Below are 24,241 nucleotides of genomic sequence, written 5' to 3'. Positions count from 1 at the left end.
ATGGCTGTCTTTTATTTTACAGTTAATATCCATTTGTGAGTGAGAACATACCATGTTTGTCTTTCTCGATTTGGGTTATTTCACTCAGAATGATTGATGTCAACTTTCTTTGTGCCTACAGTTGAACTTAAACATGTCAAAGTGAATTTCCATGGTCATAACATTACATATGGACAGAGTCTGAAGGGACTTTTTACTGGTTTTCTTATATGCAGTATGCAATATATGCTTCTCCTATATGCAATGGAAGAGAGGGTAGTGACTGTTCTTTTCTATCTGCGTTGGCTCATTCTTATTAATTTTGCACTTCAGGTATTTTAGTGGGTGTCTACCAGTATTTCACATGGTCTCACTTGTATTTTCTGATAACATAATATAGGGCCTGTTTTCATGTATTTATTGGCTTCTTTGATCTTTGATAAGGTACTTGTCCATTTTGTAAGGTTTTCTGTGTTTATTATTGATTTTCACAACTTACACAAATTATATTTACATCCCAAACACTATTTCTTTATCACATATGTATATTATAAGTAGATTCTTATAGATCTCTTTGTTTCTGCATGGACCTGCCAGTATGAGGAAGGCTCTCCTTCCAACAAGGTAACCCTCCTACATAGCACCCTTAGTCTCTGTTCCCTGGGAGGTAGAAAGACAGTCCAGGAAGTACACAGTCTGATACTGGAACCGGGAAACACACTATAGCCTTCAGTGATCTACCCTAGCCAACTACCAGTTAGGTCTCACCTATTAAAAGTGTCACAGTCCCCCAATATAGTACCACCACCTGGGGAACCAATGTTCAAAACATGAGCCTCTGGGGAACATTTTCAGTTTAAACCAATAACAGTATTAAAAATGATTTAGAGATTGTTTGGCATATACAGACAGATGTAAGCCTATGTTTTATGTAAATGCTTTACCATTTTACACAAGGGACTTTTAGCACTTATAGGGTAGTCCCTAATACCCCATGGATACTGAGAAAAAAAAACCTACTTATTATAAAAATTCATAGTCTCATCCAGCATGGTGGTACATGCCTTCAATCCCAGTACTTGGGAGGCAGAAGCACGTGGTTCTCTGAGTTTGAGGCCAACCTGGTCTACAGAGCTAGTTCCAGGACAGCCAGGGCTGTTACACAAAGAAACCCTGTCTTGGGAAAAGAATTTATAGTCTCTATGTATTTATAAAAATGAAGTTTGGAGATGTAGATCAGTCACAGAGTGCTTGCTTAGCATGTAGAAAGCCCTGAATTTTATACCCAAGACCATAAAACAATGGAACAAAACATTAGGAAATTAAGAAGATGAAAATCAACTATAACAGAGGCAACAACTTGAACATACTGCAGTTCTTCCTTCTAGACCTTTTCTAGTCGTGTTTAATTTAACTTGGCTGCAGATGAGTTCTATGTGTAATGTTTCCCTATGCCTTAATTGCATATCCCATACTAGTCCCCTTGCTATTGGAATGATAAACATTATTTCATCATGTTGATACAACACAGTTTAATTTACTATTGTTGAATGTTGTTATTGCTTGATTTTTCACTTATCAAAATATACTTTGAAGAACATGTTAGTGCAAAGGCTTTGTCTGAATCTTATTATGTCCTTGAGATAAATTTCCTTTTCAAAGCTACCACATACTGACCAAGCATACTTCATACACATTGGTGATAGTTGATCTTTGAATCCTGAAACATTTTGTCCCCATTAGATGGGGAATCTAAAACATGTGTTCAAAGCTTACACTGCTAGTAAATTTTGGAACTTGGATTTGAACACAGGCCTTTCTCCTGACTCTAGAAATTACAACCATAAACACTGCTTACTCTCTGTTGTTTTATTATGTTATTATAGTAGAACAAGTAACCACAAGGATGTGAGCATTTTACACTAGAGGTGTGTGTGTGTGTGTGTGTGTGTGTGTGTGTGTGTGTGAGAGAGAGAGAGAGAGAGAGAGAGAGAGAGAGAGAGAGAGAGAGAGAGAGTGTGAGTGAGAGAGAGAGAGCACATGCCATATCCTGTTTGGAAATCAGAAGACAGTTTGTAGGTGCTAATGTTCTACGGTGTGGGTCCCGGGCATCCAACTCGGCAAGTGCCGAATCATCTTGCCATCCTCCCACTCACTAAAAGTTTTAAAGTATGATCATAGCAACTTCATGAACTATAAACTTTGCCTCTAAGTTTATGTACATTATGTGATCAACATTCAAATGGTTCATTTTTCAGCTTTCTTTTCCAGTCTTCTCCATGTCTGTATGTTCCAGGCCAGAGATAGCTTTTAACTCTATTCCTTATATGCCTCTATTCTTTGTCAATTTTGACCTTGTGGCCCGAAGAGCAGTGACTTGAAATATCCACTGACCCAAATCCAACTCAGCCTCAAAGCCAGGCACATATGGCCACTTCTGTGGCACATATCCAGATTCCCCTGCTGTTCTGCTTTCCACAACGCCTGATTTACACCTCCTGGAGCATTTGTTGTATTCTATCCCACAGTGAACTTTGTGACTTTTTATTCTGGCTCATAATAATGCCAATTCCTTAGAGGTAGGGACCTTCTTTGATTTATCTCTATGACCCCTTCTTTATATAAGACACTTTGCATAAATTTTGACAAAAGCTTTGTTTAACATATGTGCATGACTGGATTGGTCTATTTTCCCAATTCTTTCTGATTTTATCTGAACTGCAATGGCTGGATCTGAGCTTAGAGACAATCACAGTGAGTTAGGACTGCTAACACTTCCTTCTGAGGGCCAGGGGTGCTTAACTGAGACTGATCCCAGCTCTAGACCTCTCTCCCCATTGTTTCTGAGACTACTATCCCATGCCCGGGAAGCTACTTACTTTTTTCTGTCCACAGCCCTTCCTTCCACCATAAAAAAGGCACAGTAGATGGTACCCTGTGAAGCCACTCTGGGTGTACAGGAGTGGGGATACTAACAAGAGGAAACATAGGGTTAAAATAGAAAATGAAACAAAGATACAATAGCTCAGAAACAGAACACAGGCTTAGTAGGTGCAAGGCCCTAAGATCTATTCCCAGCACAAAAAGGAAAAGTCCCATGAATCTTCCTCTCTATTTGAATCCTGCCTAATACATGTGGTATAATAGCACCTGAAGGACTCAAGGAGGGGTAGAGAAAAAAACCTAGCAATGCCCCCCTCCACTCTTAGGCCAACAGGAGTGCTTTCCTGACAGTCAGAATTGTCAGAGCCTCCTGGACCAGACCTTTCAGACATGCTTAGCTTCCTAGTTTTTTATTAGAAAAAGAAGAAGAAAAGAGAAAATCAGTAGCCCATAAAAAGAAATGGCCCAGTGGAGAATTAGGATCCACCTTAGCATGCCTGAATCCAAATGACAGATCATTGAATAACATTTTACTCTGTATCAGCTGCCCTGCCTGCCCCAGCTGTCAACTACTTTGCCTGCCACAGTGATGATTTCATCTGGCCCAGTGAAAATCTTTGAGCAACCCACAAATGCTTTAGTGGCAAAGCTCCAGGGGCACTGGGAGAGAGGAAGGTGCAGGACAGAACAGGAAGCAGGAGGACCTCGCTCTGAAGTCCAGGCTGCGCAGAACTTGGTGTTCCTGCTTTAGGCTCCCCCATGCTGGGACTGAAGGACAGTGACACTACATTCAACTTTTCGTCTGTGTCTTAATCATGGTTAAGGTTAGGGTGAACTTAGTTACAAGGATCAAAAAGTGTGTTCAAATCAATTAAAGTCAAAAAGGAAGCTGGGCAGTGTTGGCACACACCTTTAATCCCAGCACTCGGGAGGCAGAGGCAGGCGGATCTCTCTGAGTTCGAGGCCAACCTGGTCTACAAGAGGTAGTTCCAGTACAAGCTCCAAAGCTACAGAAAAACCCTGACTCGAAAATTTAAAAAAAATGAATAAATAAAATAAAAAAAGAAGTTAGTAAAATCATTAGTCTTGATTGTTAATTTGACTGAATTTAGAATCGTCTAAGAGACACACCTCTGGTAATGACTGGAAGGGTGTTTGCAGAGAAGTTAAACAGAGGACAGAAGATTCACCCTGGATGTGGTAGTGCTATCCCAGGAGCTGGAGACCCAGACTAAATAGAAGAAAAGCAGAAAGTGAGCTGAGTATCAGCATTCATCTGTCTCTGCCTCCTGTCTACAGATGAACTATAGCCAAGTGTCTCATGACCCTGCTGCCATGCCTTCACTGCTATGATGAACTGTACCTTCAAGCTCTGAGGTGAAAAAAAATAAAACTCCTCATTTAGTTGCCTCTGTCAAGTAATGAGAAAAGTAACTAATACAATTAATGTGTTGGAAATGCATCTACCTCTGCCTCCTCCAGGGAACTAGGAAGCTGCAAGACATTTCACCCAGTCCACTTATGTCTGTTTCATGGCCCATTCATTTCTTGTATATATCTATTTCTGGAAGTCCATGCTATGACCTGTGGGGTCAACTGGATCCTTCCATGTTATTCATGCTTTCTACTCCCCCAACATCACCAGAAGTCAGAGTTCCTGGACCAAATACCAGCTGCCTTACTAAGCTTCTCAGGATTTGAAGACTAGGGCACATACCCCAAGAAAGTACATAATTACATACTACATTATATCAGTCTGTGAACAAGAATTTATTTCTTAAAATTTCAAAGCTGCCCACACACTACTAAGTTACAGAAGTGTGAAACTCCAAAGTCCTGGCCACAAGGGACTAGATGACTAAAGAGACATGTGATGAGCATATAGCCTTAAGACCTATGAGGCACAGGTAACAAGAGAAAAACGAAAATGAGTGTTGCAAGATCCAGGAAGCTTCTTGGAGGAGGTGTGACCTGAAGAGGAAGGATGAGGTAGAGAAAAGGTTATGTATCCTCTGTCAGCAGCACAAAGAGAATAGAAAATAATGTGTGATTATGGAAAGTTGGAAGTGTCATGACCTATTGTCACTGTGTTGAACTTAAAAACACAGCCTGGATGACAAGGCTGGAGCTGGGAGCACGTAGCTAAACATCACTTGTTGGAAATGGTGCTCAGCTGCCAACATGCGTCAGGAATCCTGAAGAGCTTCTTACCACATATATCACTGGGTTCTGGCCCCCGGGGTGCTTCTTCAGAAGGTCAAAGCAGGTTCTGAGAATTTGTATTTGTAGAGAAAAGCAACTGAGGACAGTGGGGTCTTTCCATAAGGAAGTTTAAATGTGGTATACAGGTTAGACAGGAAGGGATTCAGAAAAAAATTAGAGACTTCATGGCAAAAGTAGGTCAGGATACACCCACATAGAGTGGGGTTAACACGAACTGATGGAGAAAGTAGGGAAGGGAGAGAAGAGCCAGGTGGTATGGCACTTACCATAGGCCATACAATATCTAGAAAGGAATTTGTGGAGAAACAAGGGCATGTGAGATCCAGTTCCTTCATCTGGACTCCCTGCCAGTACTGGAGAGAAAAGGCCCAACAGAGACTGGAGAGTCAATACAAAGAGGGAAAATGGACTGGCACTCAAACAAACCTGGGTTAGAATCCTGGCTCCATCACTGCCTCCATCACTGTATACAAAATTATGAATCTGTCTTTCAACTCCCTGGCAAACAAATCTCCACTGTGAGTTACCACCAAGTCTGTTCCCCTAAAAGTATAAAAATTAATACAACATTTACCCAGCACAGAACAAGCTTTCAATAATATTAGCTGCTACTTTTATTCTCACAAAGTCAACAGGCATAATACCTATTAGCTTTCTACATAGTTTAACCCTTTCAACCCATTCATGAGCATGTATAATTAATAGGTTGTTCAGACTTCTTTCAAGTGGCCTCATTGCATGCCTACTGTACTGATTTCATTGTTAAAATCACATTTTTGAATGGGGTGATGATGTGGGATTCCCCTCTGTATGCTTTGATTGCCATTGATTAATAAAGAACTGCTTTGAGCCTATGGCAGGGCAGAACAGAACTATGTGGGGAAAGCTAGGCTGAATGCTAGGAGAAAGAGGGCAGAGTCAATTGACACCATTGAGCTGCCAGAGGGGAAAGATATGAGCTGTCAGCTGGAACCTTGCCGGTAGGCCACGAACCTTGTGGTAAAATATAAAACAATGGAAATGGGTTAAATTAAAATGTAGGAGCTAGCCAATAAGAAGCTAGAGCTAATAGGCCAAGCAGTGATTTAATTAATACAGTTTCTATGTGGTTATTTCGGGGCTGAGCAACCGGGGACAAACAAGTGGTCTCCTCCTACAGGGTGAGAGGAAGAAGCTTAAAAGAGAAGAAAATAACATGTGGAAGAAAAAGGGGAGAATCCTGGGGTAGGAAATATTTAAAGGAAAGAGGAAGGAGGCAGATAAGAGAAAGGTTGGTGTTGGGGAGATGGTCAACCAAACTAAGAATATATGGAAAAGCCACAAAGAAACTTACTGCTTTATGAGCTCACTGTGGTGTGAGCTCTGAATGAGAAATATATAAGCTCATGTATTGAACACTTGGTCCGCAGTTGGTGGCAATATTTGGAGAGGCTATGGGACCTTTCAAAGGTGGAGCACCTCTGGAGAAAGCTTGTCACTTGGGTTTTGTGGATTTATAGCCTGGCTTCACTTCCTGCTGGCCTTCTCTGGTCCTGTGCATTTCAGTTACAAGGATCAAAAAGTGTGTTCGAACCAATTAAAGTCAAAAAGGAAGCTAAGCTGGGCAGTGGTGACACATGCTTTTAATCCCAGCACTCTGGAGGTAGAGGCAAGTGGTTCTCTGAATTCTCAGATTTGGTCGGTGCTGTGGGATGATATTTCTGTATGCTGTGAATATGTATTCTATTGATTGAGCATTAATAATTAATATAAGCCTCTGAATGATTATTTGGAAGCAGCTATGGGACAGGGTAGGACAGAGAACGTATCGTTTATAGATCAGAGAAGCCTCTTTTGGTAGTAGATAATGGTCAAAGCAGAAACCCATAACTGATCAAAGTGCTGAGAATAAGTAACCGCTGAGTGCTTGGATTAATAAGGGTCACCTATGTAACACTTCCCCCTTTAAAATACGGGGATCATTGAGGAAGAGTGGGTGGAAGGACTGTGGGAAGTAACCAGGAGGAGTGCAGTGAAGTATGTCTTCTGGATATGGCACAGCTGTGGAATCACGAACACACAGAAACTGTGACTGCCTGTATAGGCAGGGGAGAAGGAAAGGAAGGACACGAGGGTAGGAGGGAGACTGATTGTAAAGAGGAGGTCAATAGAAGTAGAGGAGGGATTAGATAAGGTAGTGGAGGTGAATGTAATACAAGTATGTTTATCTTTTTTTAATTAATCAAATTCTTGAAATCACCTCTTTCACTCTCAAAAAAGCTCCTGGTTCAGAAGATAAGACAAATGATCCCCTTTACAATTATCCCTACATTACATATAAGATAAAAAACTCCCAGAACATGCAGTTGTTAAGTGACAGATCTGGGATTCGAACCTGCCAGCTTTTCGGTAATGGATGTGCTTGAAACTATTTCATCACACTGCATTCTGAAGGTCTCTGAAATCCAAGCTTGGTTGTGAATGTTGTCTACCCATCCAAGCAGAAATCCCTCTTTAGGTCAGAAGAGAACAAGGTTGAATAAAGAGAAATAGGCAGTCAGTTTGGAGAGGTAAAACAGAAATGTGTTGGAAGACTCTGGTAGAGGCAGGAAAAAGGATAAAGCCAATACAACTTCACACACTCGTTACTCCTCTCTTGGGAACTTCCCCCCAGCAACCAAAATGGGACATAATTACAACTGCTCTCCTCCTCAGAGAACAACTTAGAGTCTCTGCAAAGTACCAAGAATCTAAACAAACAGAAACCCTGCCTAAGGAAAGATGTCATCAGAAGTGAGAGGACCTGTCTTATATAAAAACTTGGTCTTTGAGAGACTGTACCTTCCATATTGTTTACCCTTCCTAACAAGTCATTCGGCTAATTGAATATGGCTTTAATGTCTACTCAACTGTCCTGAGTATGCTATTCACTCTAACATGATCTAAGACAAACTCCAAATTCAGCACTCCCCCTGGGCTCATTTCCTTCTCTACCTCTACCCTTTTAGGGTGACTTTGTACCAATGCCTTAATATCAGGGACTCTGGGCTGATCAGCCTAGGTTGCAGAGAGAGCAACTTCCTAAGGGGAAAGAGACCTATCATAGCCTGCCCTAACTTATGGATTTCAAAGACAAATTGAAATTATTTAGGGACCATCTACTTAAATCTTCCCCTCCCTCCTCTAGTAACAGTGAGCTTAACTATCCATAACAATTGAGACAATTATTAAATTTCATTGTCTTAATAGTAGCCCGTTGATTAACTGTGATGCATGGTTAACCTTAGCTCTGTTTTACAAGCATACTTAAGTGCACAGTCGTGTAAAAGGTGTTCAGGTGTATAACTGGAAGTAAGTTTATTCAAATTCACGTCTTCTCCTAGAGGCTAGAAGAGGTTGAGAACAGCCAATTTCCTCAAAGTAAAACTTCCTTTGCTGTACATTTCTTTCAGCATTCTAAAGTCAGTTGTTGGAGGCAACCTTACTGAGAAGAGCCAACTTCCAGTTTTAGGGTGAAAAGCCATATTTCTGGTCATAGATTTTCTTTCTCAGAATAACTGGTGTTCGTTTCCTTCATACATTTATATTTCCATCAGAACAGATATTCAGATTGTTCAGCAGTGGTAAATCGAGCAGTATTTGCTTTTGAAAACATCAAGTCAGTGAGAGCAACCTTGAGTGATTAATATACACTTTAGCTTAACCATAATGTGGTTTTCTGAAACCCAGGATGCTGAGTGTTTAAAAAGAACTTTTTGAAGGGTAATTCCTGTGAGGTGAGAGAAAGGGTTAAGGTTAAGTTTCCTGAAGCTAAGGTTAAGTTTCAATAGATTCAGGACTTCCTATCCTAACCACTGCCTTTCCTTCAGTGCCTCAGTAAAGCCGCATTTCCCTGAATTGCTAAAGCTGCTTGGCTTCCTTGGGACAAGGAACAAAGACTCAGTGAAGCCACTCTCTGGAAAAGGAATTTGTGGTGCTGCTGTCTTCATCTGTTTCCTATTGGCATGTGTGAACACCATCCCCAAGTCCCCAAGTTTTAAAAAACAGCTGTTTGTCTCACTAATGGTTTTTGAGGATGAAAAGTCCAAGAATTTGACACTAGCATCTGGTGTGGGCTCTATTATGACCCAGCAGAGGCATTATGTGAGATACAGAGCAAGCATTGTAGCTTAGGTCTCTCTTCCTTTTCTTAAAAAGCCACTAATGCTTTTATTGGGACTACCCTCTTGGCTATCCAATCCTAATTACCACTCAAGGATCCCACCTCCAAATACCATTAACATATGACTGGGATTTAAAGTTCCAATTTGAGGGACAAAGTCAAAACATGGCACCATCTCCGACTTAGCTTTTAGTATAGCAGTTTATAGGCCTTGTGCTCTAGAATGAAACAACGTTGTATTTTTTTTGTTCTAAATTTTCTTTCGTAAGTTTCCAATCACTTTGGTTCACAGTATCTCTTGCTTTCTTCATAGCTCTCTCATAGACCCTCTGTCTCAGATGGATCTCCAAATCTAAATCCTCAAGGGGATTGAGCTAACTTTACCGTCTGTCCCATTAGGAAGAGTCCTTACCTCGAAAATTCTGGATCCATCCAAGACAGCCTTATTCTTATCCTACTTCTCTAAGCAGGCAGTCATGGGAAAGGAGCTTCCACTAGAAGCACATGGACAGCAGTACGACTTATACTATTAATTCTCTTTTGATTTTGATTTTTTTTCTGTATGGAAGCAAAAAAAAAAAAAAAAGCAAAACTTCAAACTTTCAAAGAGGCAGAGCTGGCCTCCATACCCCCAGTGCCCCAATTCCTGCACGGCCTTCTATGCCCTCTCCCATTCTCTATGTTCCTCCCAGGGGTCTCTACCCTCTTGCTCAGTATCCTCAACCACCCATGGATCTTTCCTCTACTATTTATCTAGACTCCCAGTCCGATATCTGTGTCCCTTACAAGAGTCCAGTAACTCATCCTGGGTCTCTCTCATGTGTCTCCAGGGCCTGCCCAGTCCCTTCCTGCGCTGCCCTTCCCAAAGACTCTTGGATCGTGTGGTTCGACGCTATGCTGAAGTGGTTGATGCTGGCAGCATCTTCATGGACCACTTCACCGACCGTGACAAGCTGCGTCTCCTCTACACACTGGCTGTCAATGCACACCCCATCATTCTGCAGGTACTTGGTGACCCCCACAAGCTCTCCAGGTTATGTTACCACCTTGGAATTTCAGAGACCATCCATAAGTTGATTTTTCTCTCCTTCTTGCTTCATGTCTTGGGGCCACAAATCTGGGCTCATACATTTGCAACATCAGGTAAGTGTTTGACAGCCTTGGCAGCTAGTGAGGAAAGAGGTATGGGAGTGCAGGGCTGGGAATGTAGGTGACAGGGAACAGCAGTCAAATTTACAAATTGAGGCAGACAGGAAGGCATTCATGAATCTCTGCCACTAAGAGAAACATGATCTGAGCAAGTTTCATGGATTGGTGAGACAGCTACTCAGAGATATACCTTGAAGCTGTGTTTGGAAAGGAGAAAAAAAAAACTGAAAGTGAAATTATTGAAAAGTGGTCAAATAAATGAGTACATATTAGGCCTGGGACACACTTAGTCAAAAAGATAGAGGCACCATGTTAACAGTTATCCATAGAATTCATGGAGCTAAATTCCCCCAGAACAAGGGTCAGGACATGGACACATAAGTCACATCATGGACAGAAAAGATACCAGAAGTCACAGGGGAAGAGAAGGGGTGAAAGAAGAGTAAAGGGTGAAGGAATGGGATGGGAGGAGGAGGGAGAAAGATAATAATAGGGGGAGGGAGAAAAGGAAAAGAGGAGGGAAAGCTTGGCATGGTGACACGGGCTGTATAATAAGACCATCTTTTTCTTTTTTTCTTTCTTTTTTTGGGGGGTGGGGTGAGACAGGGTTTCTCTGTGTAACCCTGACTGTCCTAGAACTCACTCTGTAGACCAGTCTGGCCTTGAACTCACAGAGATTTGCCTGTCTCTGTCTCCTGAGTTCTGGGATTAAAGGTGTACACCACCACCTGGCATGAGACCATCTTTTAAAATACCATAATATAAAAATACAGGTAGGGAAGAAAGGAGCCACAACACAGATAGTTCCTAAATATTTGCCAAAAAACTAATGGATGACTACACAATGAAGACTGTTGGTTATTAGGTTCTTGCTGCGTGCCAGGTGTGCTGAATAATGGCTATCATTGTCAATTATTTCTCACTACAAACCTCCAGAATGATATTGTCATCTCCATTGGGAATAAGACGGGAGAAGTGCCTTAGCCACTATCACCTAAACACAAAGATGTCTGCCATCAGAGACAACAAAAGCTATACTCTACCCATTAAACCTGCCTAGTGTCTTTGACATGCTAGCAGCAGAGAAGGAGCTGCTCTTTGCCCTACATGCTCAGGGGTCTTCTTGGAGGCCTTTTACTCACAACTTTTATTCTAACTTTTGTTGTCACCTTGGTTACCTGAAGGTCTGGTTCCTGAGAGACCTGACCTGGAACCATGTGGCTGAGACACCCCACTCAACCCTGGGCATTACCAAGAAAGAGTGTGGTAGGGGACCAAAGAGTGGTTTTGCATATTTAAACAAGATCAGTAGGTCCAGGTTGTCCCTTGGAGGCACATAGTGTATAAGGTACTCCAGTTAGGGAAGCTCAAAGACCATGACTCTTTATAACGTGACTTAAAAGAGGTAGAAGATACAGGAAAGAGAGACAGACAGGCAGACAGACAGACAGAACTTTGAAGTCTACTTTTTATTTTATTTTCTGTAGTGCTGGGGATGGGACCCAGGGCCTTGTGTTTGTCAGGTAAGTGGTCTGCCACTAAGATGCATCACTCAGACATACTTTGTTTTCTTAAGGTAAACAAAGGGGAAAGTGGTGTTTATAGTTTTGCTTGTCAGTTCTAGACACAGATTCATTGAGAAAATGATCAACAGTTGAGGCTCTAACACAGACAGGGAATATTCCTTATGGCCCTACCAATAGATGAATACAAGCGGCCCATGGCTACTGAGAGAAAGAGAATCAGTCATCTTTCTCCATGGACAAATTCCCACATAGACTGTCCAATTCCAATGGTCAGCTCTGGTCACATGTACATATGAGTGACACTAAATGGACTCAGTAGGTTGTATATAATATATATGTGTGATTATATATGTCTATAAATATATGTATCTATGTGTAGCAATAATTAAGAATAGATCATGAATTTTGGAGAAAGAAAGGGGACACAGGAGTTAGGAGGAGGAAAGGAGGGGTGGGAATGATGGAGATACAGGGTTCATTTATGATGTACAAAAAACAGACAAAAACAAATAAAAAAATTTAAAAATGGCCAAGAAAAAACAGCTAGGATTCCTTCCTAACTTTATATCACCCAAATCCACAAGTTGAGAGCTTTTTACAAGGACAGAGGCTAGGCTATGCTTCCCCAGACCAATGTTAGTCTATCTGGAAGCTTCCCACCAGTGGAGAAGAATCTTTAAGTGTGTAGTTACCTGAACCATGCAGGATTATCCAGTCTAGCAGCGGGAACAGCCACCAGAATTATTCTTGTCCCATCTTAGAACCAGGTAGTTGTATTTATTCATTTATTTATTCATGAGCTCTGTTGACCAAGCTGACCTCAACCCTCCTGCCTCATCCTCCTGAGCAGCTGGAAGAAACCAGCTCACATGATACCTGATTTGTAATGTATTTATTTATTTATTTTTTTATTATTATTATTTGTCTTTCAGTTGCCCTGAAGTTTCTCTTTTATTTTTTTCCATGGCCTCTTCCTAAGTAATGATATCTTGGAAAGTACAGACTAGTCATATTTTTTAAATGGCACAACTTAAAAGAAAAATACCCTGAATCCTGGATACCACTGAAAATCACTGAAGGTTGATTAGCATTCTCAGGTTCCACTTGGAGAAACTCGTAAAATCTGATCCACTGCATAAATGAGAGCGGCCTCCTTCCTGATTCCTTCCATTAGCAACACACTCCCAAAGTAGGGGGAGGGCAGGGCCTTACTATGTTCCAAAAGGTATGAAAAGATGGGGAAATGTTTTGCCAGCATGTTTTGAGATCCAGGGTGGCAATAAGACTTATTTGTGTGGGCTGTGGGTGAGAGGTAGAAAACAAACTCCTCTGTGAGATCTCTCTGTGTCTAATTCCTGCTCCTTCTGGCTTGGCAGATCTTCCCGGGGGCAGAGGGCTGGCCACTGCCCAAGTACCTGGGCTCCTGTGGTAGATTCCTGATCAGTACCAGCACCAGACCACTGCAAGAATTTTACGATGCACCCCCAGAGCAAGCTGCTGACCTTGCCTACCAACTCCTTGGGGTCCTGGAGTCCCTGAGGAACAATGATTTGAACTATTTCTTCTACTTCACCCATGTTGATGCAAACATGTTTGGCATCTTTGACAATGGGCATCTGTTCATCCGGGATGCCAGTGCACTAGGTGTCATCGACAAGCAGGAAGGTACTCAGCAGGGGCTTCATTGAGCAGCTGTCAAAGGGGATGTTAGGGTGACCAAGGCTAAGGAGGGGTGACCTGGGCCTTTGTACTCTCTGTATGTCACAGAGTAATCCAAGTTGGGAAATGTTATTGGTCATAGCACAATATCTCCTCACCCTCATTTGAATTTTGGTTTTATCTTTATTTTCAAAGGGAAAATGAACTTGGTCTTGCCTGTAAGGGGCATTGTCCGTGGTGGTATGGACCCCCAGTGAGCCCTCCCAGGGTAGTTCTGGATCTCACTCACATACAAGTCACAGGCCCCTCTCCCCCTCAGACCCTTTCTCCTCAGATGCTCTTAGCCTTGGTCTAAGATACAACTGCTGGCCTAGTTCACTTTGCAGTTAGTGTTGACATATTGACCCTGTAAGGTTTGAAAATTACACAAACAGGGAACTGAACGAGGTGTGTGAGCAAGTCACAGTTCTCGTTGTTCACAACGGCTCAGCCAAGTGTTCTAGAGACCATTAAGCCCCAGTTTCTCAAGGTGACCAAATTTGTTGAGCCCAATAACAGGACAAAAGATTTTTTCCCATTTCTGACACTTTTTTTAAACAAACTCTGTAGAGGGAAAAAACCTTTCCTCACTTCCTGATTTGCCTTTATTAAGAAGAATCAAATTAAAAGAGAGATTGATCCCAGCTATGCAAACATCAGTTCCATTGTAACCTGCTAAACACATATTTTGGATGACATGTTTTCCTCCCTGACTTTTTATCCTAATGGTACAATAAAACCAATCCTAATACCATCCTCACTTCCCTAATTCAGTAATAACAGAAAAGTAACAATGTGGTTATAATTTTTATAATTATAGCCCAGCTTCTGGTAGAGACAAGTGGGTTTTCCATGCTTGGGCTTTAGCCTAATTGTAGGACAGTATTACTCAATGCTGTTCTCCAAAGGGGCTGCTGTGTTCTTGAGCCCTACATCTGATGACAGGGAAATGCTTGGATACTAAAGCACTTCACTCCGCAATTGTAATTGGCAGTCCCCCTTCACCCCGTCCCCATCCCCACAAGAATAGGTTTACAATATCTGATATTTTCCACGTTTCTTCTAGGCAGCCAAGCAGCTTCCAGGACTGGAGAGAACAAAGACATTTTTAGCTGCCTGGTGTCTGACTGCACCACCCAGCTGTCCTCCTGTGACACTGTCCCTGAGAAGCAAAACCTGGTGCTGGTGTGTCAACAATTGCTGCCTCGACTTCTCCAGGGAAAGTTTCCTTCCCCTATGCAAGAGAAAATAGACTCTGCTCTCAGTCTGTGTAGCAAGAATGCCAGCACAGACATGGAAGTTTTAGGGGCCACCAACCTACTGAAAGACATCTTAAGACCACTGAGAACCTGTGACCCTAGATTTGCCTACCGCTACCCAGACTGCAAGTATAATGACAAGTTCTGAATGACTGGGGCCTAACTAGCTTGAAGGGACAATCCACAAGCTCTTCCATGTCCATGGATGAGTTGACACCAAATTAGAAGAAGAAATTTCAGTTTAAATATTTAAGTACATTCCTTTCCTAGGAAACACTCAAAACTAGTGAAAGAAACTTGTCTAACATGCTTGCCTTCAAGTCCTCTAAAAGACAAGTGTCAAAACATGAGTTTTCTTAGAGAGGACATGCTATGGGGAAGGTAAACAGGCAAAAGCTGACAGGCAAACTCGTGCTGCACTCTGACCTGCCAGCAAAAAAAAAAAAAAATAGTCAATGCAAGAAAGTTTTTCTGGATGTCTACAAGACCAATATGGAGCCATACACCAAGAGAGCTCCATGTCTCCCACGAACAGATCTGCTGTATTAGCCCTGTGTGTTCAGGGATATGCAGAACAGGCTGTCCAAGTGTGACTACAGCTTAGTTACAAAGACAGATTTCAGAGCACAGCAGCCTGAGGGTACCAGACAGGTTTCATTGTTCATTGTAACTTCAGCCTGGGACCAGGGCCTGGTCTCTTCCATACCACATGCTCCAGTGCAAGACTCAAAGGAGTCCTAAAATTTACATCCAAATGTGACCTTACAAGTTTTATTTAAAACAAACAAAAAAAAAACAAAAAAACATTTTTTTAAAGGTCAACCAATGGAATGCATTTTCCTCTGCTGTGCCTTTAAAATATTTAACTACATGGCTTATGGGCCTCTGTGCATGCCTCCTTAATAATTATAAAGGGCTCTTAGACCTTTGCCTAGCCTCCCTACTAGACTTCTACTCCTGGGAATTGATCAGTCTACCTCCTTTCTTCTACCTCTAAATCAGCACCTTGGAGGTCAGAACACTCAGTCAACAAGCCTTGCTGCACCCATGGGGAAACAGAGGCCCAGGGAAGATGTGATTTGCTTGGATAATGCCGAAACCCTCCCTACCAGTTCATTCACCTGTTGCCTTCCCCATCAGTCTCAGACTCCCATCTTGGACAATTCAGTTCTAATTTCTTTCACATTTAAACATGAATCCCTATCTTGTGGTATACTGGGGGACCTTTCAGTTTTGCCTTTTGACTGCTCCAGACACTCTCTGTCCCCTGGAAACCACAACAGTGAGGATGGCAGGCCAAGCTGCTGCAAGGACTGGCTTGTCATGCTTGAGAAGCTTTAAAGCTGATGTCTTCTGGTTGACTGTTGAGAATGAAGTCCGACCACATCTCCTTACTGACTTGCTGGGGTATGTGCTCCCAGACAGCCTCCTGACCAGAACCCAAGGAAGGGGCTACAGTCTCAGACTCCCCAAAGGTACAAATGAACATAAGACTGTCCTCAGGACTCTCCAGGACACATGCCAGGCCTGGCCTCTCTCAACAGAACCATTGTTTTTCCACTAAATACTGTAAGTGACTTTGAGTGACGCCCCAGGGTGAGTTGAAAAATGGAACTTACTGTAACCCTCTTCTTATTCCTCTATCACATATCTGTGGGGAAGGTAAGAAGGGGGGACAAATGAAGACCTCTCCTCTGGACCAGTGACCTGGGATTCTAAAGAGCTGCTGAGTCTTAGAAGGGAAAATAGCCCTAGACACCTCTTGAATCTAGACAAAGACATCTTATGTCCTCCTTGATCGCATCCCAGGAGAGAGCAAAGAACAAAACTATCTGAGTACCCCCTGGAAAATAGTGGGATATTTGTTTTTAGTACAAGCTAAAGCAAACTACATGTTTTTGCAGCTGTGTGCAGATCCGCAGGGCAGGCCAAAGGAGGACAAACAACTCTTAGACAGGGCCTAACACTTTGGAGTGGCCTGGAAATAGCTCCTCAGCTAGTGACCTTTTGCAAGATCAGGAGATAGAGAAGTCCCTTTTCTCATGCCTTTTGAGAACAAAGCAGACTTGCTCTTTTCATCGTGATTGAAGATCCAGGCCCCCTCCTAGGTCTTATCTCCAAGGGATATACTCCCCACTATCTGCCATCTGTTTATTCTCTGCCGCTACTTCTACAAAGGGCACCTCTCTCTACAACGCAGGAGAGTAGTAGGCAGACAGCACTGACTGCCAGCCCTTTGGGCTCTGCCTTGGTCACTCTGTGGCTTCACTCCAGGCCACACCCATCCTAAGGCTTATCCATACCTAGTCACTGGGCTTGGCAAGATGTGATGTCTCAGGCAATTTGGCCCACTTAGCTACAACTCTGATGGGTAGTTTTTATTCCAAAATTCTCCATGAATCAGACCAAGACTTTACTGGCCCTTCATCACAGTCCAACTTCCCCTACTCCTCCTTTCCCTCTGAATTCTTTTCACAGGTGTTGGCTAGACAACTTGTGCCCATTTTGTGCCAAAATGGTAGCTCCAGAAAAGTATTTTCACATCTTAATCCTCAGAAACTGTGACAATTGCCTTATATGGGATATGGTTAAGGATGCTGGGATTTTCCAGGATTATCTAAATGAGTCCTAAATGGCAGCCCATGTGTCTTCATTATGAGGGAGGTCAGGGGACTTTTAAGAGAGAAGAACCAGTGAAGTGAAAGCAGAGGCTAAGATTGGAATGAGGGCAATTATAAGCCTCCAGCAGTCACCAGAATCTGGAAGAGGCAAGCAATGAACCTTCTGCCATATCCCCCAGAGGGAATATGGCTCTAATGCTACCCTAACTTTAACCCAGTGAGCCCCAAGAACTGTGAGAGGATATAAATCTATTGGTATACACCACCTCCTGTATAGTGATTTGTTTAAATACCTTCAGCAATCCAATACATACTCCAAAGTCTACTGAATATCAGCTTCCAGAGAGCTCCAACTGCAATACTTGTCCACAGTCTACCGTGAGCAAATAGAAAGTAGTCCTTGGGCTGATGATGTAGCGCACTGGTAGAGCCCTTGCTTAGCATGCTCACGGCCCTAGTTTCGGTCCCAGTACAACAGAAGCATGTCTTGGCATGGGAAGCATGAGCTGTAGCCCCGTGTAAGGATAAGGGCTTCCATCCTCCAAAGCTCTAAACACCACTGAAGAGCCTGCTCAGTCCTCCATTTATGCAGAGCCTTTAAAATATGCCAGCCACTACAGAACACTTTCTGAACCTTGTCCCTGAAATTCTGGTCCACATGTTTGTGCCTCATTTGAGTATGATTTCAGGAAGACCTGTGTCCTGCTTCCCCATCCGTCTGGGAGCTTCCTGAGTCTGGGTGTAATGTGGAGAACTTTGTGTTCCCCTCAACAAGGGAGGGCTGGACCCAGAGCAGAGGCTGAGAACAATGAGTGCCTTCTTTAGCCCTTCCCTACATTGTTCATATACCATACTGGCTACCCATCAGATGGAAGACTTCTCAACAGGCAAGAAACAGTTGAGTCAGCACCCAAGAGCCTTCAACCAGAATAAAATTATCACCAGCTTCTCTCTGCTCCCTGGGATTTGAGTGGAGGCATTATTTCGCCAGTTTTTGTCAGCTATGCCTTTTAGCCTCTAGGACTGGCTATGTGACTTGTGGGGCCCAAAGACAAATGAAAATTTGAGATGGACCTGTACAGAAACAACTAATAGTTGCAAACTGAACCAGCAAAGCTAATCTGAGGCCCTCTGCTCTATAGATTACAGGCTCACCAAGCTGGCCCAGGGGACAGACTGCAGATACGGATTCCCCTTACACTTGACATTGAGTCTTACTGGCATTGGCTGAGGGCTCATTTAACCTTCACACCAAAGGGAGCAAGTTTAGGACAGTGATGAAATGTAATATATGCCGAAGGCTTATGAGATCAGACTCCACCAACTGCAGTTATCAGGAAGGTATAATGCCAGCTCACCCACAAGTCTGACTTAGCACAGGAGAATGCTGGCTTCAGTGTTTTGTTAAGTGTGATTGTTTTTACGTTTCCTGACTGTGGTCTTGCATCGTCTGACTTCTGCCTATAAGTGATTCCCTAAGTCTGAACACTTTCCCTGGTGTTAACAGAAATACTTTGTTGAAACTGAGGTCTTTGGTGGAAAGTCCAGATCTCTGGAAATAGACTGACTTGTTATCAAATCATGATTATCTTGTTACTGTATAACTTTCTCCATGTTATTTATTTTTTCCAGATATCACTCTTTTTGTGTATAAAATATGGAGGAAGAGATTTACTCTTGCAGAAATATTGTCCCCTGTAAGTGATGTGGGTCTCTTTTTGAAAGGAAAGAACAGAGGCATTCTCTATAGAGAACATAGTGACATTTTGAAGGAAATTCTGACTCCTACCCAGGAGGCAACTGGCCCTCTGGCTGCTGACAGTCTGACTGTGGTCATTTTTGGTGCTTCTCCCATTCAGACCCTTGGTCAATCATGAAAGGCAACTGGGCAGCTTCTGTCCCCACCTCCCTCCCTAGCCTGGCCTTCCATCAGGCTCAGAAGGGAATCTTCCAGTGAACATGGTACAGGGAGCCTTACCAAGTCCATCTGTGCTCATTATGTGAAGAGATATAAGGACATAATGTCCCAGTGAGCACCAGTCTCCTAGCTAGCTCATGGTGCTGTGGCTCCCCTATCCACCTTACCCCTGCTTTTCACACACATTGGCCCAATTGAGCTCACAAGAACATAGGATATTCTCTGATCAGCTTGCAGCTCTTGAAGGAATTTCAAATGATAGGAAAAGCTTGACACCCAAACAGGGGACAACAGCATTTGCAGGTTTGCTTGAGTATTTGCATGAGTAAAGAATGGCTTCAGGCCTGTACTGTGACCAGAGGGCCAGCGTGGCAATCCCAAGGAAGCAGACATGTATCCCTTTGGATCCTGTTGCAGTCAGCATAGCAAAAATCAATATATCCAAGTTACTGTTTGCAGGAATGTTAGTCTTTGAAATTAAGCAATAAGCACTTCATTTGTAATAGCAAAATGTTGGAAATATATTTCTACAGAATAACCTCGAAGGCATCCATACAACCGAGTGCCACCTTGTACAGAAGGATGATGAGTGACTCTGAACTCACATGAGGAAACGCACCATAAGCACTTAAAACAGGCTGATTTGTGTGCAGGAAGAAGAGCTATAAAATCCCATTTATGTGCCTGCTCACTTGAAATATTCTAAACTGCATACTATGAGGAATTGGAAGAAATTACATGATTGTATATCAGAATACATCCACAGTACAGGCTAGAAAAGATGAAGCATGTCTGGAGCTCCATTAGGAAAACAGCAGCCTTAGTTTAGCTTCTTCATGGTTAAGGTCAGGGTGAGAGATGCTTGGTCATTCTGTCTGTACAATGTTCATGTTGTTGTTTGTGTTAAGTCATGAGTACAGAGCAGCCTTGTTTTGTCTTGATCCCTCTTAGTCAAAGAGGGGCCTTGTTTGATGTTGGCATTCTGAGAAATTGTGTCTAAGGAGAACAAAAGGGCTGTGCTGTGCTGGCCAAGCCAGCTGTGGGTAACACCGAGGCTAAGGCTTAAATGACCATGCCAATCCAAATCCACCCCTCTAGGGTGCGCATCTCCTTCTCTGTAGGACAATTGGTAAATGTCAAATATGGTCTATAGGTCAATAAATGGGGCTGTTATGAATATTAATTTTTGAGTATCAGTGAAGATTTTGGTTGAGTGATGTGTTAACATATGAGGAACCTGAATGAAGATAATAAATGGATCCTACATTCTATTTTGTAGCTTTGTAATTTAAAAATTTTTTTATATTGTGTGATATGCTCTGTGTGTGTGTGTGTGTGCGCGCACGCGCATGTGTGTGTGCACGTGTGCGTGTGTGTGTGTGTGTATACCACAACATTCATGTTGTTGTCTGGCATGTCAGGGTTGTGCTGCACAAAACAAAATGCACATATCAAAATACCAAAGCATTATCTATGTGACACAATAGCCCTAACTATGAGAAGCACATGGAAACTGAACTAGCACCACAAGAGGATTCAGGTCACCCATAGGAGGTATAGTCGAGGGCAGTGTTAGTTGGGTAGAAGCATTACTGTTCCATTTCCATTGTTACTGTCGTTTATCTCCATCTCTTTGATCCAATCTGTTTATGTGAATGTGTCCATCATGGGACCAGGGCTACTTGTATCACAGCTGAAGAAAACAGATACTCAGAGCCCAGATTCTTTCCCTATTATACACAAACAACAGTGTTCTTTGGAGAGCAGCTACCAAACACAATCTAACCCACCTCCCCACCCTGGCATTCCACTGTCATACTTTAGCCAAATCCATTTGCATCTTGCCTGTACCTGTAACAACTCTCTGAAAAGAAAATCACTCATTAAGGGGACTTGTGCCAAAAGTAAGTCAGTAGTATTTGGCTTGTTGAAAATACAAATATTTTAATATGTTATTTTTTTAAAGATCCTACCCAGGGAAGGCAAAATTTCAGGAAAAGAAGCAAGTCATGGAAACTATTGAAAAGCAATTTGGTAAAGTTCGTCAAGAGCCTTAAAAGTGGAGTAGTGGGGAGAGGAAGGGAAAGGAGCCTAAAAAGGGATGGCACACTCTACCTAGTAATTCCACTTCTGGGATGCCGTCCAGAGGAAGCCATCAAGAATGCAGAGATGTGTGTGCAGACCAACTGCAAATTAATCATGGGTTGAACATTCATGACCTTCACTGAATGAGAGTAAGTAGTATTTTTAATAGGTATAAATTACAAGACAGAGTAACTTGGGAGAGGAGAAAACAGAATCACAACTTTGAAAGCCCAAAAGCAAACAATTTTGAAGCAAAAGAACAGGATTCTAAATTGGCAGCAAAGAATGTGAGAACCAGATCAATTCATACCACAAAACCCTTCCCTCCAAAAGCTTGAGACTGACATCAGATCACACCAGAAACGAGGACCGAAAGGTGGCTGTGGTTTGTATAAGGCTTCTTTTTAAAAGCAATTGGATGTCTGCCCGATTCCTCAGCTTTCAGATCCAATGTCAAGGCCCTCAAAGATCAACAAAGAATAAGACACTCTATTATGTACTGGACAGTGCATGTGCAGAGAGGGCCTGAAAGTTTGTGTGCATGAAGACTCAAAATTCCCAACCCTCTCCCATACCTCCAGGCTAGAGAATAGATGAGTGATCCCTAATCCCAGAACCTCATGGAAGAGACTGACATGAGAAACTCCTCGAATAACCCCCTCATCATGTCCCTACCAGGTCACATCCTACAACCCCCATGTGCTTTCCAGAGCACTCAGTCATCTTTTTAGTTCCCTGCTCCTTTTGTTTTCCTTCTGGTTTTGAGTCCCAACATTATTTTGAAATGACCTCAAGCCTTCAGAAAAGGTGATAGAAAAGTTGAAATGCCTCCTGTGTACCCTGTATCTGCATTGCTCTTTATTTGCTTTCTTCCCCATGCCTGCATTATCGTACCACCCCTCCCTCTTCACCCATCTCTCTCCCTGGATGGCTCTGATGCCTCACGCTCCACCTTTTATATTCCTACTGTTTTCTGGGCTATTTTGGGAAGATCACACATGTGTACCTATATACTTGAGTCCATATCCTAAAAGCAAAGACTTCTATAATCATAGTTTGAGGACCCAGACCAAAATAGTATCACTAAAAAACTGGTAGCCAACTACAGCACTTCTTCCAATTTTGCTAATTTCCCTCAAACTGTCCTTTAAACAAATATGTTTTCTTCCTGTCCCAGAACCTAATCCTGGACCACACATTGCACATAGCTGTTGTATGACTCTGGTCTCATTTAACTTGAAATGATTGTTTCACCTACATATGTGTGTTTCATCACTTTGATGCCTTTAAAGTGGAAAGGCTGTTTGTTTTGTAGAATGTCATCCAATTGGGTTTCTTTGATTCAGTTTGTTTTTTTTTTCCACTTGGAGTAAGAATGTTCAGAAATGACACTGCGATTTCTCAACTGTTTCCTATCAGATACCATATGAGGCCAGTTTATCCTGTTGCAGCTGATGCTGGTTTGGTGATGTGTACTTGGAAACATCTACTGCAACTGAAGAAGTGATATTTGGCAAATATCAAGAGATCCTCTATTCCTAGAACTTCCACCTGCTAACTTTAGTATCCATTGATAATGCTTCTGAATCAGGTGTCACTATAATGGTTGCCAAAAAAAAGTGACTTTTTAAATTCTATTATCTTTTACATTGATTAGTTGCAACCCTAGTATGAAAAGAATTTTTTCTTTCCCTCTGCTTACTATTTTATTTGTGCATCTATATATGTATGAACTAGTGGATTCATATTCAATGGGTTATAATTTGTTTCCATTTATTTGAATGCTTAAATTTTTCCCAGAGTTGGTGATTGGGTTGTCAAGGAACACTAGACATGAGAAGATGATGACTTCAAATTTCTGAAGGAAAATTGTTTCCAACCTTGAAAATACCTATTTAAACTATCCAAAATATTTCCAGATATTCACGGTCTGAGGTTTTCTTTGTAGATTCCGTGTCTTAGGAAGCCATCAGAGGATGTGTTTTGCTACAAGAGCACAATAGGTATAGGTATTATATAAAGAATATAAGAGTTGTAGGAAACCAGAGAGCTGGCATGGAGATGGGCAAGGATCCCAGAACACTAGTAAATAAATGATGTTATGTGGTATGTTCTTTGAGGGCTCTAGCTCTTTGACTCAGTACATTTTTTGAGATTTGTCTACAGTGTTTATCTTTGGTTCATTTCCTTCTAATGCTGAATAGAATTATGTTGCTTAGAGCTCATATGGGATGTATCCATCCATTGAGGGGCATTTGGCTTGTTACCATTTGGAGGTGTATAACTAAAGCGAAACACATGTTTTTGTGCAAGTCATTACATACATATACTTTTTTATTACTAAGTAATCCCTTTTCCTGAGCAACACTGAGGCAGTAAAATCTATGCCCAAGGCTTCTGTCTATTTGGCATGCACCTGTAACTTCAGCACTCAGGAGGGTCAGAAGTTGGCTATAAAGTGGATGTAAGGCTAGCCTGAGCCACACCCACTTTCTCAATACAAAAATGAAATAAAATAGCAATAGGACAATGATGGGGGAGAGTCTTCTGTTTTCTGTTAATTTCATTGGTTAAATAAAGAGACTGCCTTGGCCCTTTAATAGGACAGAAAATTAGGTAGGTGGAGTAAACAGAACAGAATGCTGGGAGAAAGAAGCTGAGTCGCTGAGTCGCCATGGTTCTCCCACTCCAGACAGACACAGGTTAAGATCTTCCCTGGTAAGCCAGCTTGTGGGCTACACAGATTATAAGAAATGGGC

General features: G+C 42.2%; 1 protein-coding gene across 1 annotated transcript in view; it reads left to right on the top strand.

Annotated features, from left to right (window-relative positions):
* LOC121441033 (divergent protein kinase domain 2B) overlaps nt 1–15,554 on the top strand; it is a 49,055-nt gene extending 33,501 nt beyond the window's left edge. Inside the window, exons 3-5 of the mRNA XM_041642174.1 lie at nt 10,057–10,230; nt 13,278–13,566; nt 14,666–15,554. Of these exons, the coding sequence (XP_041498108.1) occupies nt 10,057–10,230; nt 13,278–13,566; nt 14,666–15,006 (804 nt within the window). The 3' untranslated portion in view covers nt 15,007–15,554. The remainder of the gene's footprint in view (nt 1–10,056; nt 10,231–13,277; nt 13,567–14,665) is intronic.
* Nucleotides 15,555–24,241: the final 8,687 nt, after the last annotated feature.

This window comes from Microtus oregoni, unplaced genomic scaffold, assembly GCF_018167655.1.
Source record: "Microtus oregoni isolate MIOR12 unplaced genomic scaffold, Mior012 000073F_000, whole genome shotgun sequence".
NCBI lineage: Eukaryota > Metazoa > Chordata > Mammalia > Rodentia > Cricetidae > Microtus > Microtus oregoni.
Note: the sequence above shows the minus strand (reverse complement) of the source record. Positions and strands in the feature narration are given on the sequence as shown.